Source organism: Furipterus horrens, unplaced genomic scaffold, assembly GCF_987537825.1.
Source record: "Furipterus horrens unplaced genomic scaffold, mFurHor1.1.pri manual_scaffold_3, whole genome shotgun sequence".
NCBI classification, from domain to species: Eukaryota; Metazoa; Chordata; class Mammalia; order Chiroptera; family Furipteridae; genus Furipterus; species Furipterus horrens.
This window is the reverse complement of record NW_028327173.1, coordinates 50,960,333-50,977,892: the sequence shown is the minus strand read 5'-3', so window position 1 is coordinate 50,977,892 and position 17,560 is coordinate 50,960,333. Positions and strand designations below refer to the sequence as shown.

The 17,560-nt window shown below is 34.7% G+C and overlaps 1 protein-coding gene across 1 annotated transcript in view; it reads right to left on the bottom strand.

Moving 5' to 3' along the window:
* Window positions 1–17,560, bottom strand: part of LRRC7 (leucine rich repeat containing 7) — a 299,869-nt gene that overhangs the window by 73,446 nt on the left and 208,863 nt on the right. Inside the window, exons 17-19 of the mRNA XM_090269599.1 lie at window positions 12,703–12,814; window positions 12,306–12,486; window positions 9,103–10,780 (exon numbers count right to left, since the gene is read on the bottom strand). Coding sequence (XP_090125725.1) covers window positions 9,103–10,780; window positions 12,306–12,486; window positions 12,703–12,814 — 1,971 coding nt within the window. The remainder of the gene's footprint in view (window positions 1–9,102; window positions 10,781–12,305; window positions 12,487–12,702; window positions 12,815–17,560) is intronic.

The window sequence follows — 17,560 nt, the reverse complement described above, 5'->3', positions numbered from 1 at the left end:
AAGAGAATCCTTCTTGAGGGTAGGTTGCCAATATTAAATGCAGCAAGATCAATATAGGTATAAATTGCCCCAAAGGTGCCACATAAATTTTGCTTTGCTTTCAGAAAAAAATTACATCAAGTAAGTAACCCTTGGAACTAGAGTAAATAAATACAGGTAAAATGTTCGTATTATTTGCAGATCCAGTAGGAAAAGACATTTATTAAGCTCTGCTAAGAAAGCATCAACATGGAAAGTGTTTTGGGTCCCATACTATCTACTTTTCTGGATTGTTATGAAGATAATGTGAGATAACAGGGTATGTAAAAGAGCTTTATCAACTGTTATGAGTTATGACCTAAGGAAATGCCAGGTTTTACAAACATTTGAGAAGGCATGATCATATAGTAGAAACAGCAGGGACTTAGCTGTCAAGCAGAGTCAGATTTAAATTCAGCTGCTACTATGCTAGGTGTAGGGGTACAATAGTAAAACAGTAAAAATGCAGGTGACTTCCATTCTGTGACACGTGAGACTCAGATTTCTCATCTATACAATAAAGGTAAATCATTCATTTGAGGCTTTTTGTGAGGGTTGTATGAAGAAAACATATTTAAAGAATGTCATGGACTGGTATATAGTAGATTCTCAATAAATCTTATTCTTTATTATACTTCTATCAGAATATTTATGCTACTTTTAATCTGGATAATAAAAGTGGTAGATTGAACTGACATTTTATAATACAGCTGACCCTTGAACAATATGGGATTAGGTGTGCCAACCGCTGTGCAGTCAAAAATCCACATAAAATTTTAACTCCCCCCAAATTTAATTACTACTGTTGACCAGTAGACTTGCCAATAACACAATTGATTAATACATATTTTGTATGTTATAAACATCATATATTGTATTAATACAATAAAATAAGCTAGAGTAAATAAAATGTTATTAAGAAAATCATGAAGAGAAAATACATTTACAACATTTATTGAAAAAATCCACATAATAAGTGGACCTGTTCACATCAAACCCATGTTGTTCAAGGGTCACCTGTATTATATTTCTCTCTAATAACATACAATTTCAAGACAATATTTAAATTCAATTACAACAGAACACATCTGAAGAAGCACATGGAGCCATTAATAACATCATAAAAAGTTGTCTTAAATGCTTTTTGGAGAGGCAGTAAATAAATGATAAATGAGTAAATGAATGAATGAATAAATGAGTAGGTATAAAATATGAAAGTTTTGTGATTTAATAGCTGGTTTGTGTCAAATATTCTGAAAATAAGTACCATTAATTTTTTAGAAAATTGGAATAACCATCAATAAATATTGTAAAAACATTAAAGAAAATTAAATTTATTAAACTAATTTTGTTGTATTTTTTCAATATCTTAAGAGGTTCTATAAAATTAGAAAATGTAATTTACTATTTATAGTATAGAGAGCCTATATTTAACTTGTAACCAATAGAAAATATACAATACTCAATTTGGAATGTAATAAATATGAAAACACTAGAACTATTCAAAACACACAGTAAAATCTGGGAAATTCTTCCCTTTCAGTTCACATAAATAATTACTGTGTAAATACTTTATGAAGTACAGTGTTTTTCAATCTTCATTCAAAAATAGTTATATCTTTTAATTAGTTAAGTACAAATTTGTTTAAAGAAAGTTAACAAAATCAAAACAAAATTAGATATGTTTTGGTAAACTAAAAAAAAACACAAACCAAAAAAGAAAGAATGTCTGAGTCAGGATCTCAACTCATAAAAATAGCGCCTTTCTGTTAATTACCAAAATGAGGGGTTGGGGAAGGCAGGAGTCACAAAAAGACCCCCTTCTCTGGGTGCGTAACTTACAAAAATACAGCCTTAGGGTGACAAAGGAAATACAAAAACTGCTCCTTTCTTCTAACTGCGAAACGTAAGGCTTGGCAAGCAGAGAGCATGGGAAGAGTATGGATTTCAGCCCCTGAATGATCCCTCAGGATGGCTTCCTGCACAAAAAAGTATGCTGCAACTTTATTTTCCTTGCTTAATGTGACAATGTTAGTTTAGATTCCTTAGGATACTTCATTCATTCATTCTTTCTAAGACACCCCAGAGTCATTTGCCATAGAACATAACTAGAGAGGGCCAATATTATCATTCAGGAATTTTATGAATAAAGACAGCTCTAGATTTCCATGGGAGAATGAACAGCTTTTCCAATTTTATCTGCTGAAATGTGTGTTTATAAGTTGATCTGATTTTGTATTTCAGTGGAATTCTCATGGCTAACAAACATTTAGGGGCTGCAAAGAAATTGTAAATATGTGATATTAATTTTTATTATTGTAAATAGCAAGACAAAAGTGTTGTAATTGATTTTTATGCATTTGTAGATCAAAGAAAAATCAATTTTGTCTCTCTCCTTTCCTGTATGGAAGAGCTCAGGGAAACTGAGCCTCAAGCATGGGACTGGTTAGCAACAATACTCAATGAACCCAAGAAGGGAGAATCTGAGAGGCTGCATCATAAGAGAGCATGATGGGAAAGCCTAGCAGAAAAACTAGACAAATTTCCTAATTAAAGAAGCTCTGCATAAGAGATGTATCTGCACACAAAGGTGAAGGGGTAAGGAATTAGACTGGAATTTTTGGGAGGAAGGAGAGGATGAAATTGTCTCAAAATTGAGGAAGCACCAACCATTGCCCAAACATGATCAGGTTCCTGCAGCAGCAGCAGGGAAAGAAAGTTGTCCCAGATGCCCAACGGCCTAAAGTTTAGAGGCCTTAAACTGATAAGTTTGGGTCATAAAATATTTGGTGGTGATAGAATAGTTGCCCTGACTGTGTTCCTTTTCCATTCCCTGCCTTCTCTGTGTTTCTCTCTTTTTGGATAATATAGTATTGATGATAATTTATTTTCAGGTAGAACCTTTCACTAGTTGAATTATTCTTGGTTTGCAGTTTAATATAACTTCCAAAGACAATTCTTTAAGGCCATTCTTGTGCCCAACTGAGGAAGGTTGAAGAGTCTGTCATAACTCTGCAATATTACTGAAAGAGAATATCCTAAAACTATAGTAATTGTGAATGAATCCATTCTCTAGAGTACCCTAAACAACATCAGAAAACTAATATAGCAATACAGAGGTGCTTAAATTATATCTGGAGGTAATTTACTTTCAGAAAGAGTGCTTCAAAGTATACAGTAGTCCTCTATATCGCAGTTCACTTATCATGGCCTCACTGTATCGCGGGATTTTTACAAATGTTATATTTAATTATTTATTGTGGATTTTCTACTACAGCATGGGATTTTGTGGTACTGTATATGTATGTTGTTAAAGTTATGTAGGTTTAAGAGTGTAGAATATGTTTAAGAACATAAGTAGTGTTTATACAAGTGTGGAAAAGGTTAATAAGGGAGTGGGAAAGGTTAATAAGGGACTGGGAATAGTTTATAAGTGTGTGGGAAGGGTTTATAAAGTCTTAAAAATATATATATAGATACTAAAATAAATGTAAGATTTCTACTTCATGTATTTCATCTTTCACAGTGGGGTCTGGAATGTAATACCCACGATAAGTGAGGGAATACTGTATTACCATTTCTCACACATTGAATATATCTGTATTATTCTATAGATTGATGAGTAAAGAGGGCTAAAAATGAGGCAAAATAAGGAGCTATTCATATGGTATAATTTCAAGGGATTTAAGCAATACTTTCCTTCATACTAAGACCTCTCTAATCTCACTGAATTTTGATATTACTTCATTCTAGTTTAAGAATTTGATTTCTATTAATTGTCTATTAATTAATAGGTACCTCAAGGAAAGGTGCCTATTAAAACTGTGATATCTCACCTATTACTTAGTGCTAATAAGTTTCAAGGCCTTTTTGAAAAATGACTTTGTTAGGTCAGAGGATGACAACCCTGGGCATCTGATAGAACATGAAGTAGAGGTTCCCTTAAAATTGGGGCTCCAGCAAAAAGAGTCTTGCTGATCATTGTATGTTGAAACCAACATGTATTGGCTCATAAGAACCATCTACACTCAAGTCCCAAGTCTGTGTTCAGTGATGTTAAGTTAGTACTTTGAAAAAAAACATTCAAATGTTCTTAGTCTAGTTTTTTTTTCAAAGTGATGATAAAGCTGTGAATATAAATGTGTTTTTGATTTTCTTTCTCTACTCACAGTGGGAAGCAAACAATCCAGAGTTAGGGATTGTAATTAAGACTACTTTGACAATAAAACATGAATTTGAGGTCTTTTGACCCTCATTTTTCTGGGATGGGAGTTTGTTCCATATGGTCATTAATTTTACTAGGAGAGAAGTGTTTGGAGGCTACTGTCATTCTGTTATCCCCACTTTGCATTGCTTTTGTTATAACAAATTGCCAGGTTAATGACTATATTAATAATAAAGTCATAATGAAATATTTTATGAAAATGACTCACTAGTTTCCAACAAAATGTAACCAAGACAGAAGGCATTAATCAATCTGAACAGGTAAAATGTGTATCCTCAGTTTTGGCTGAATGAAAAAAGCAGAAATGTTCCTTTAACAATGGAAATGTTTCCTCTTACACTGTATGCTCTTTCAAATGAACCTACTTTTTCTTTTTAAATTATGTAAACTTGCTACTTTTCCATTAGCCTAGGATGTGTAACAATTTGCTTGCTCAGTAACAATTTGCTCTCCAAGTGACAAACTTGTTTCTCATGTTTTGCTTCTGTGTAATATTTCATGTGAAGCAAATGGGCTGAAAAAGCATTTAGAAGTGTGACCACTTAATTTCCATTCTAATTTAGAACCCTGCCTTTTCCAAAGGAATCAATAGAAATCCAGTAATAATTTCTAGCTCTGTTCTTAGAATGCATCGGCAAAAGAAGATAAGGCCATCTCAAAAGTATGTGTTAAAAAAACCCCAAAGAATAAAAGAAAAAGAAAATGAATAATATGAAAAATGGGCCTTAAAGCAACACAAAAAGCCATGGACCTGCTCAATCCAAAAAACAAAGCTGTAAAGCAGGAACCTCATTATCCGTCTAGCTACAAGTATTCATTTAGCAGCTAAGAAGAGTTTGGGCTCTATTATTTGCCCTTGTGCTTGATGGACTCGTGACAGTCTATAAGCAGGATTGTACGTACAGCCTACACACATTAAGTGAGCAAACGACATTAATTGGCTTTGGTATGCTGACACATGTAGGGCACTCCATACTTACTTTCTGAAGAGGTAGTTCTTGTAGATCAAATTTAGACTTAGTCTGCAAGTTTAAAGTCATGCTTCTGCCTGCATGCATTGCTGAAATACCTCCATAGGGCAGCATGCCAAGGTTAACTGTGTTGTGTTTGTAAGCAGCATTCTGAGTAGAGGAAATAATCATGTGACAGGGTGTGAACACATGCTCAACAAACTGATCATTACATGAACATGTTTAAATTTATAACATTTAACTTTAAGCAAGCAAACAGTAACTTTCTCTTTTAAAACATGCACTTGATCGGACAGAAGCATACAGTAAACAGTGTTAGTTATGCACATAATGAGTACCATCCAAAGCTACAGAAAAGACAAAAAAGCAAAGGTACATTCTGTTTTACATTTGCTGCTAACTCAAAGGCATAAAATCTATCCCTCATCTATCATGACAGTAGTGATTTTGGACAAATGTTATTTATCTGTGGTAGTCTATTAATTAAAAAAACTTAAACAGTGAAGTCAATCAAATTTTGTCAGCTGCAAACCTCATGGTCTCTTTCACATTATGAGATCATCTTATACAAAAGGCAAATACTAGCTTCTAATTCTGCCTTAAAACTAATGTACTGTGATGTTAAAGCCAAAATCAGTTTCTTTATTTCTCAGTCTTAATTACAGCAACTCAGAAAAGAAAGCTGGTCAAAAACTCATTCAGTCTGACTATTGGCTGAGTGAATTTTCCTAACACAACTAAAGGAATTATGATTTGAACTGTTAGCTGTTTACATAATGTGCCTAAATAACTATAAAAAACTGGTCATGTTTTAATTGTAGCTACCCTTCTAAAGTTATTCCAAGTGTCTGATAGTTAATTTTTTCTATAAAACTTCATTTAAAAATTAAGACATTTTGGATGCCTGATTATCAAATAGTTTTCATTGATACAATCTCTACTTTTCATGTATCATAGAAATGTAATAATTCAGCATTTGCTCCATTAAGAAATTCTCTTATACTGAAAAATTCTACAAAAGTTAACTTAGCATACTTTAAAAAAACTGAATATCGCTAAACATTAACAGTATACAGCTATTCTGATCTAGGGCTTTATTTGCAAGGTAATGTTTTTTAGCATCAAAGTTTCACTTAAGTGAAAGACTATTATACTCCTGATGGTGTGCTTTATCTACCAATCATAATTGTTATGGATTTTTGATGGTTTTATCCAGAGTTTTATCATTGTCACAATACCAAAATTGAAAAGGACACTGATTAGTTCAATCTAGCACTTGAATAATTCCTTAAGGTTTAAAATCACTCCAGTCTAGTGCTCTGTCTGCTCCTATACACAAGTAGCAGTCTCATACACATGAAATCATGATTTAAGTTCTCCAGTCACAGTTGAGCTCTGTGGTAGAAGCTGGAGCCTTGATGTTAAACTAGAGGAGAAAACAAGCATCCCTAATCAAGGGTAGTACCTGGAGTTGCCTCTCCAAGTACTGAACAAGATCTCTAACCAACATTATGTGGGGCTGTTATGCTTATCTGATGTCCAGGCCTCTTGGCAGTTCTCTTTTATGAGGAATGGACAAATATCTCATAGTTTCTAGTGTAACAATTTGAGTTCCTGGGTTCAAAATGAACAACTAAATTTCACTGGGAGGGAAGCACACCATATCTCTGGTGCAGGCTGACTTTGGACAGAATGTTCAGTAGTGCAATTATGAAACTAGTTTTACATAACAAGTCTGTGCTTCAGTACCCTGAATTCATCTTGTTGAGTAGCTGGGAAATCTTAACTAAGATACAACCTGAATAGTTCAGTAACGCTATTGAGAGGAGGAAAGAAATGTTACTTGGAGAAAAAGGAGGATGAGCTTCTAGGATCCAATGGCTTGAAGCAATACTCTAAGATATTAATGTCTTAGAATTAAATGAGACCCTATTGAACATATATTAAATTGCTCTGAGAAATGAAAGAGTAAGAAGATTATAACCAAACAAGGGATACATAGAGGCTAATTTAAAAAGGAGGTGCTGTCACAGCAATGAAAACACACCCGTTTACTGTCATTGATCTGGACCTGGGACAGGCATGGTCTCCAGACTTCTGGTGATCCAACCACCCTCCCACAGTCTTATCTTCCTCCCTCCAAATTTCTGCTCCAATTAGAGGAGTCACCAACTTTTCAGTAGCTCTGATCAAAGGAGAGAAACTATCTGGGAAACCAGTAAATGAATGGTGACACCAAATGTTCAGAATTTGTCTTTTCTTTTTTATATTTTCTTTCCACTTGCTCCTCTGTTGTCTCAAATTACTAGTCATTGTACATATGCTTCAAAAAACCTTCTTATAACCTTTCTTGACTAGTTCATCTTACCCTGTTACGTATGGTCGTGTCTACACGAGGCCAGAGTTCCCAAACTGTACTGTATTATTTGGCCCCAAATATTTTCGCCCTCCAAGTTATCTGTCTACATGGAGGGTATAACTTGAGGTAAGGCATGGTGACAACCGACCAGGTGTCTCCCACTGACAGCCAGTCATGGGGCTTTGATGAGGCTCCCTTCAATGGGACTGAGCACACCTATTTGAAACAGACATTCTGATGAAATATTTGGCAAGGCAGAACCAATTTTCACATTGAGAAAGTAACACCCACACCCACATTTATTAGTTTACTGTTTCTTTAAAAATAATTGTTTTCTTGTCATGTAGACACGACCTACAAACAATATAATTATTTAAAGAGTACACCTGAAAACACAAAATTCAATATTAAGGAAATATATAATAAGCGCAGTGGCCTGTGTTTTTAGCAGGATGCCAAATAAAACAATAAAACTATTGAGTGAAACATTCTAATGGCATATTATTGACCAGGTTCCCAATTTACACTATGCTTTTAAAACTACAAAATGAGAAAAGGTCCTATTTTCACAAAAAGGAGCTTTAAGATTCTAATGTCAACGCAGAGCACACATAGCTCTCTATAGCAAAGCCACAGAGGATGCTCAGTGATGATGGTTACTGATCATTGTTCTAGGAAGTAAAAGAACAGATTTCTCTTAGAGAGAAATTAATAGGCAACAAAAAATAATTCTAGGCTTTATGCATTTTTTTTTACTCCTCAATAAGTGTGCATTCCATGCTTTATTGTGACTCAGTTTTTATCTGAATTGGTATGAATTTCCTTATTTTGCTACAACATACACACTAATTTGTACATTTGTAGTCTTCATAAAGACATCATCTATCTCTGTTATCTGTAGTATGATTTTAATCTAAACATTTCTATATAAAAACTAACATTCTAAATGGCAGGATTTTTATTGAATAAAATAATGTGTAGGAGGGCATTAAATCTTGGCTTATTTTATTTTTGTTTCTTTCTGGGAAGATTATTGCTCATTTGAAGTAATAACTTTAGTAGTCCCATAGTGGTAACTATAGACAAATTTTATAAACAAATTAGACCTGGCTTTAATAAGAATGGGTCTGTGCAGAAAGGGGCAAAGTACTCAATTTTTATAGATTCAATAAAAATCATACTCTTTAGGTCACAGAGCACAATTTTGTGCCTAGGAGAGTCATTTTTTGCCTTAATGGCTAGAAAGCAATCAAAGAACCATCCCATATAATAAAGTGAAATTCTTTCTTACTAACAATATTTAGACTAGATTTGATAAATATCTCACCTATAGGTTATGGACTCTCAAAGAGCATTAAACAGTATGCATGAAATGCTATTATGATCAATCCCCCACAATATAAAAATAAATAAAATGCTGACCATCTATTCATTCATGTAGTTCATGCTTCACTACATGGACTTAGAAATGCCAATAAAGCGAAACTAAAGGCAGGAGGGATATTCTTACAGAGAAATGCCAAACATACCCTGTCTAACCTTCTAGCTTCTATATGTCTAAGCAGCTGTTGTCTCCAGTCTGCAGGCATTTTACCACAGCTCTCCTCTCCCTTCACAGGAGTAGGCCTCGTCTTTATATCACTGTTATCTGATGGCTTGTCACCATAGTTACCCAAGTTATAGTCAGATGGTATTTTTTCCAAAAGAGCTGCCATAGTAGGCCTAGCTGAAACTGGCCTGGTTTGGGAGGCACCGTAACTCTCTGTACTGTAGCTTCTTGCAGACAATGGCCTCCTCTGGGTAAGGTTTTTAACTGGAAAACTTCCAGCCTGAGCTTTCACTTCTTGATATGAAGGGTGTTCATCTTCATACCTGCCATTTCTTTTCAGGAACTGGGACTCAGTCACTGAAACGCTGCTTTGGCGATCCAGACCTCCTCTATATGGAGGTCTGCCGTACCTATCACTTGGAGGCAGCTCATGAGGTTCACTGACCCTTCTAAACATGGCCATTTCTGTGGAGCTTGCCAGGGAGTCAGCTCTTCTCAAGAAGCCTGCCCTGCCACCTTGGCTTGCAAACTGGGCGTTCAACACAGCATCCTCATTAACAGATGGCTGAGAAAATGAAAACATTTGCTCCATTGGTGGGTATCCTCTGTAAGCTCTAGGACTGACCAAATCCTTGGCGATGTTTTTGCTGGACTGTTGCATGTATTCAGAATTGTGTTGAAAAGGGGGCGGTATCCTCTTTTCGGCTTTAACTTCTACGGCTCCTTGGGGATTGAAGCTTTGGTCAAACTGATAGACTTTTTTGGTCATGGAAGCTTTTTGCTGTTGTGGCCCTTTACTACTTCCGTAAGTGAGCATCTCATCATCCAGCATTGGGACTGACTGGCTTCGAGACATACTGGACATACCGTGCTCTGGTGCCAACATTTTATCTGGTCGTTCGTGGCTTCCTAAGTGATCACTTCCGGAAGCATAGTTTTCTAATGGTATATTATAAACCTTGTAAGTACCAATGTCAATTTCATCGATACTCTGTGACTTTTTGAATTTGTTGGACTTGATATCTTTCATTAGTGGGGAAAGCCTCTCTGTGCTTTTGCTAATGCAGATGCCTTTAGAAGATTCTGGGCGGCAGTGGATTTGAGAAAAGACGTTACTAAGACTCCTGTTGGGATTGGAATCGTGATAGTCCCATGGTATTCCTGGAGAAAAAGGACTAGGTATTTCAACAGATTCCTTTATATGTTCTTTCCTTTCTGGCAATGGGCTGGTGGTGGGGGTTGTCTCTAATTTGGAAGGGAAAGCGGTCCTGTCTTCAAAAGGACTAGGGGTCCTGGTCCAATTCTGCCAAGGATTGGAAGGAGGCACTTCTGTTTCCGGCGTGTGTCTGTTTGCAGACTGCTCAAGTTCCAGGGGAACGCCGACAATCCTGTCCTGCCTGATCAAAGGCCTGCGTCCATGAGAAGGGGGGTTTCTAGATTTTGAACCCAAGAGAGGATTACTGTTGGCATTCTCGCCTGTGGTTTCCTCTGCAACGAACCCTGTGTTATCATAATGTGAGCCATCAGTCCAGTTGTCAGTGAAAGTGTCACTCATCGGCAGCCGGTCAGGACGCTGTGGTAGATTCCCTGAGGGAACAGCCTCCCGCTGGCTGAGTAATGGCTTTGCATCAAGAGGTTGTGGGAAAGATGGTGCAATCCTGTGAAAACAATGGGGAGAGGAGCTATGAATACAGTACGGGTTTTGCCAGAAAGAAAACAAACAGCTAAAAATGCCACCATCCTTTGTTTAATTGATCACTCACCCATACCTCACTTATGATTAAGGCAGCATTGCTGTTTCATGTCCAAAAAATCCACCCTTTATCTTTCTCTGCTCTTAATTTCTTCCTAGTAATCATCAACTTATAGATATCATATATTTACCTGTTATATTATTTATTGTGTACTATCTTGTGTCCTCTGCTAGAATATAAACTCATGAGGGAAGAGATTTTCTTTTTCTTCAGACCCAGCATAGTGGTTGGCACAGAGTAGGTATTAAAAATATATTTGTTGAATGAATGAATGACTGAATGAATAAACTATATAGATCTTCAGTAATGGTCTTATGGCTAATAATTAGAATCAACTGGCTACTGGCCTCCATCCCTGAATTTTCTGATTCAGCATATTTCCAAACTATTGGTTGAGAGTACCTTTCTTATAAATGCTCAGTATATATATTTATTTGAAGGCCAGGTATTGAAAACATTGAATCCATTGCATAGAGAATATAATCATGTATCTTTTTCTAGAATGTAAATTGTATTATGTTATATTATATTATATCATATTATATTATGACTTTCAGTTATTGACATGTTTACACCAGTACCACAGTATGTCTAGAAGATGCTCATTTTTCTAAATTTATTCTAAGCCATTTGCACAATAATAAGACTTTAAGTGCTTTTGCTAATTAAAAAGTACCTAAATTAACCTCAGCTTGTATCACAAATAATGAATTTATAAAGTTAATATTATAATGAGCATCAGTGAGTGGAGTTATTTACCAAAAGGTTTATTGACAATAGTAATGATAATATCAGCAAAGTATGGATAAAAATCATTGACTACCTTAATGACATGATGATTTTTATTTGCTATTTGTAGTATAAAAGACAGCAACAAGTTACAAAACAAGGGAACTGGAACTGGAAACTTGGCAAATATACCTCACTGAATCACTTTATTATGGTCTGTGGCTTTTGATTTTTTCATCTGTCAAATGGAAGTAATGTAGAGCAGGATCCATGTTGAAAAGATTAAATACTTTTACTTATATACTAACTTTTCCAGGTCGTGATAGAATGACGATGATGATAGCAATAAAAAATTTACTGAACACTTACTTCGTACTAGGCATATGAAGGCTTTACATGCATCTTACTTTAATCCATGCATATAGAAATACTGGGAAAACAATTTTTGATTTAAAAAATTTTTTTGTCCAAACATCTCAACCTGTTAGTGTCCTATCATCTCTCCCTTAAACAATGGTTTTGTTTTGTAAAATTGGATTCAAGTGGTCTTGGAAATCCTAGGGGACTACATATACTTACCTGCTCCTTCTGTCTTCTATGTCACTCATGTGCTGATACAATTCCAGTTAAGACAAATTCATTTTTAAAGGTGGCCAAAAATAAGCATTTGGGAACAGAAAAGAGGGAATTCTAAACACACCTGTTACCCCACAAAGAATTATGTACTGCATCTTTAGCTGTTGTCTGCAAGGACCCCATTTTAACCCGGGTGTTAGAGGATCCTGAGGAAGCCTGGGAAGGCGAGTAGTCTGAGTAAGTGCCTGAGGAAACACTGTTATTCAGACAGTGAGTTTTGTCAACTTCAGACTCATCAGTTGATTCTGAAATGTAAAGCAAAAAATATTATAATGCTCTGAACACTGACAATTATAAGCATAGAAAAGTATGTGTGAGAAACAGAGAGCATATTGAGTGATGTTAGAAATACATAATTGTAAAACATTTCTATAGACTATAGTGTATCAAAATTGACAACTGGTGATTCATCATGCACATGCATTTGTGGCATATTTTCCACATCAGGTTCACAATGTTACCTTTTTTGTCCTTCCCTAGCAGAACAAGTTTGGGTGGGTACAGAGGGGTCTCAGCTAATGAAGGATGAAGCTCCCCAATCCTCATTTCATTAGCTGGATGAACAAAAGAATCCTGAGAGATATAATAATATAGAACAAGGAAAGTAAACATTTAAACAATGGTTAACCAAGATGGCAATATCTTTATTTGGTTCAGATTTAAATCACTGGAGCATTGGAAGAAATGAATCATGTACCTCTGAGGTAAGCTCTAATTTTTTTTCTAATTTAAATGAGTACACTTATTCATCAGACATTTGTTGAATGCTGTTCATATTCCTGACACTGTACAAAGAACTGTAGAGGTTCCTAAGAAAGACAAACTATCACCCATGCCTCTGGGAATTTACAATCTATTTGGGGAGATGGGATACAACTCATTATAACAACACAGATTGAATTATGATAAGCCATGTATAAGGAATATGACACATCCATACATTTAATATAAGCACATGTAGAAGTTCTAAGGGGTGAACTCTCTTAAGAGTTCTAAAAGAAAGTATATCGCTGATTAACTGGATTTAAAAAATTCTTAGCCATATTAATGCAAAACTGGGTACTATAAGGCCTGCTTTTTACCACCAATCTCCTTTTTAATTCCTGCTGTTTCCCAATTTCTTTCATTTTATCATACTTTCTTCCTAACATATCTAGTTTTCTCATAAGCAGTCTAGCCTGCTAAATCTTCATTCTAAATAAATTTATTGAGTGTAGTGAGCAACACTGGTACAGAATAGAATTTTATAATGACAAATTAACATGCAAAAAAACCCATAAATTTTAAACATTTATAATTCAAATTATTATTTCCAGGTAGCGGCAGAGCATTAGGGAAGGCAAAAATACCAAACATTCACTTTTTTTCTAGATATAAAAATGGCTTGTCCATGTAGTTACTGATGTAAAATTATGCACAGCAGTTATCTTTTATCTTTATGTATTTTGTCCCTTAACCTTTAGGTTAATTTGAATTCAAAAAAGAATTTTCAGGTTTTATTTTTCATTTATTAGTACTTGTTAGTTTGGGATATTAATGTAACACATTTAGAAATATTTTATTAAATCAGAGAAAGAATATACCTGAGGATAAAAATATAAAAAAATTAAATGAGTCCTTCCTGATAACTAATCTGTTAATTATGATCAGATAGAAGCTCTTATTGTAAATGTTAAGGTCCCCATAGCGACAGACTTAGATCTTTGGGTATTGCAGAAAAACATCCATTTCTTTAACTCTTGGCTTATGTTCTATCCTTTGGGTTGTTTTTGGTTAGGTTTATACAGGAATATTTGCCTATGAAAAACCTGGTTATATCTGATAATTTTGTTTTTGTTTTTAAAGAATATTTCAGTGGAAGAAGATTTAATGATCATCTAGTCCAACCATTTTATTTCCTAGCGGTGGATACTGAGACTCAGTAAGGCCATATTCACACAGATAGACGAAGGTCCAACATGGAAGCATGATTCTCCTGGGCTCTAGTCCAATGAGCTCCCTTTTTATTTTGTGCTTCCTGGTGAGCTCAGCTGTGAGAACATCAGGAACTTAAAATGCAGTATCAGATTTGAAGAGGGATGAGAAAGAGAGTAGGATTGATGGAAATACTGGAGATGAAGAGGAAAATCTGTATTCCTGTATATTTTGAAAAATTATTTCAAAGGTTTAGCTGAAGAAACTAATGATAAAGTTTTAAGTTGGCAGAATAGAGAATAAAAGTTTACACATCTTTGGATAACTTTATAAGCAGAAACAGATGCAGGTTTTTGATAAATAGTACCATAAAAAGCATAAAATGTGTTGACTTTCAAAAAAATTTCAGTTACAAGATGGCATATTTCTATTTTATTCCTGTTTTACCATTTATTAATCAAGTTATCTTGGGTAAGTCAGAATACTTCTCTAGATCTTATTTAGTTTATCAATAAAATGAAGGTAATTGATAATAAGAAATAGTGCAAGTTTCTGTCTAGTACTAATATTCTATAATTACAAATAGAACTTATTTGCTGAAATAATATTAAAATATTCTTATGGCACTTAATATTGAAGCATAGGCATTTTGTTTTAGTCAAAATAACAAACCAAATAGTTGTACAACACAGAGATGTAAATATAATTAAGGGTTTTACTATTTTTCTCCTTATGTCTTCGACACTCAATAATCAAGTTATCTTGTATGTTTAGATCAAACTTTCACACTTGTAGCCCCAAATTGTGACTGGCACTCTGCATGGTAGCTATAGTCTGGCTCAGGTTCAAGTTTCTGACCCTATTCAAGAATTTCTATTTTGAATTAAAAAGAGCCCTAGTGACTAGGGAGAGAGAATGATATCAGCTAATCATGAACTAGCTTTTTTTCTCTAGAGTCCTGTGGCCCTCCACCTAGCAGAATAACACTACTAAAGCAAGAACAATGGATTTTACTGATTCAATTAGACTCTCTTATCTCTATGAAGAAAATGAAGATGATGACTGATTATAATGATGATGATGATGACGGGCATCAGTTATAGAGAAACTATTACATGTCTGCTACTGTGCTACTATGTTAAATATTCTATATTATCCCTGTTAATTATTTAAATAACACTATCTTTATTATTTATTAAAGTTTTTTATTATCATCTTTGTTTTACAGATAAGAAAATGGTGGCTCAAAGATGTAAAGTCATAAGTCCAAGTCATCAACCTCAAAAGTGGTAGAGCCAAGATTTGAACTGGTATCTGTCCTACTTGAAAGTCTTCTGTGTGATGTTGTGTATGCTATACTGTCTATCGTAAGAAAAGCTCATTAATCAAGTGCACTTCACAGAAAAAAGTTAACATTAATTATTAACTTTTTCTCTATAAATTCTTTTACAGAGGCTGGAGGAATTAAGTTAATGTTGGAAATATGGGTGAAGTTATTGGTGGGAAATCAAATTTAATGGGGGTCCCATTATTTCCTTCTGGTGATGAGACAGAAGTGGAAGAGAGAAAAAAGGTAAAATGCTTTTTTTTTTAAAAGACACATTTCACCATTCAAACTAATCCTTGGCTGCCACTGCTGCAGTGAAGGGGAGCCTAACGTAGAAGTCCAAAGGGAAAAAAAAGGTTTGGGTCTGAGCTTTTGAGAGACTAGGCATAGTATTAATAAAAGCCTTTAAGGACATTTCAAGGGGAATTGACTATTTCCTGTTAATAGGAGAAAGATGTGGTTCCTCTATAGAAAAAAATTGGACTGCATCTGCTAACAGAGGAAAAGTGCAGAATCTTTAGGAATGTGAACCTGGTAAACAGGTATCCAGCGAGTTTTTTGTAATGCAAGGTAGTGACTCACAGAAGGATTAAAAGAGGGTAGAGCAGGATTAACACTTCATTTTTGTGTGGAGGAGATCATCATTTACTGTAGCTTTCCTCTGTGCCAAAAAAATGTGCTTGGGCTATACATAAATACTTGTTTTCATATGATTTCATTTCCACAAAAACTCTGAGTGTTATTATCTCTATTTAAAAAAAAAAAAGTTTCAAGTTCAAGAGTTGCACTCTCTCCAAATACAAAAAGCAGTTATAATTCAATTCAACACAGATGTTTGTGTGCAAATTTACAGGGAATTGAATTATAACTGCTAGACTTCAAAGACTTTCTTGTTCCCAAACTGTGCTCTGAGGAACCTATGGTGCTATTGCTAATTCACAGGGATACATAGGTTATTGTAAATATCTGAGAAAACAAGACAATATTTGACATAAGTCAGATACTGTGTGAACTGCTACCTCCATCCAGGTAGCTCTCAGTTTCAACATTAGATTGCACATTCCTTTTGATGACAATATTTGTGAAGCTGGGTTTTGGTGGTTGCTGTGATCAAACATCAAGTGTCCCCTGAAAATAAATGTAAAACATAAATTAGAGTGGTGGTATCTAATATGATTCCAAGGTTTGTAGGTGGTGTCCAACAGGTGCACATATTCCACTAATAAGTAGTTTTGGTTATTTAAAAATGAAATAAAAATATTATGTTCCCTTTTAATTTATGTGCATTATTTTCAAATGACCACTAAATCAAGCATAAACATATACTAAGTTGTTTGAATCTAATTACTTAATAAATGGAACTGTTAGGTATTTCTTTTGGTCTAGGATCCTTTATTATAATTATTAAATCAACAAAGACATTTGTATATCAAGAATCCAGGAACCTCTAGCCTATATTTATGTCACAGATTTATTCACTCTACTATTCTCCTTCTTTCCTTACCTCCTCTTTCCCTGCCTTTCTTACCCTACAATATTATCCATCATAACTTTCTTACCTTAACTCATAACATTAAATTAATGTTAATATACATAATATAATGTATTAGATCATCAGACTTAAGATTTTATTTTATTGGCCATATGGTAGAGTGTTGTTGTTAAAAAATAATTTATTCAACGAAAAGGTGATAAAATGTGGACAGGTATGGCAGCCAACACCCAATCATTGATTCAACAAAAAGTCAGAGAAATAGTCTTTGCCCTCAATAAACTTCTAATTGGATGAAGAGACAGACATGTTACCAAAGTTACACAATAGGCAATATAAGTCATTCACTTACTCAACAGATATTTATGGTGCCCTTACTCTATAGCAGGCACTGTGCTAGACCCTGGGCAGACAACGGTGGACAAGACATGGTGCCTGTCCTCATATCTGAAGTTAATAAATCAAACAATCATGCATGTTTTTATTATACTTAATGCAAATAAAAAGGATGATCAGAGGGTCCTACAGATCAGGGTGATTAAGGAAGTCCTTTCTGTTGAGGTAATAATTTTTAAGGTAAAAATTA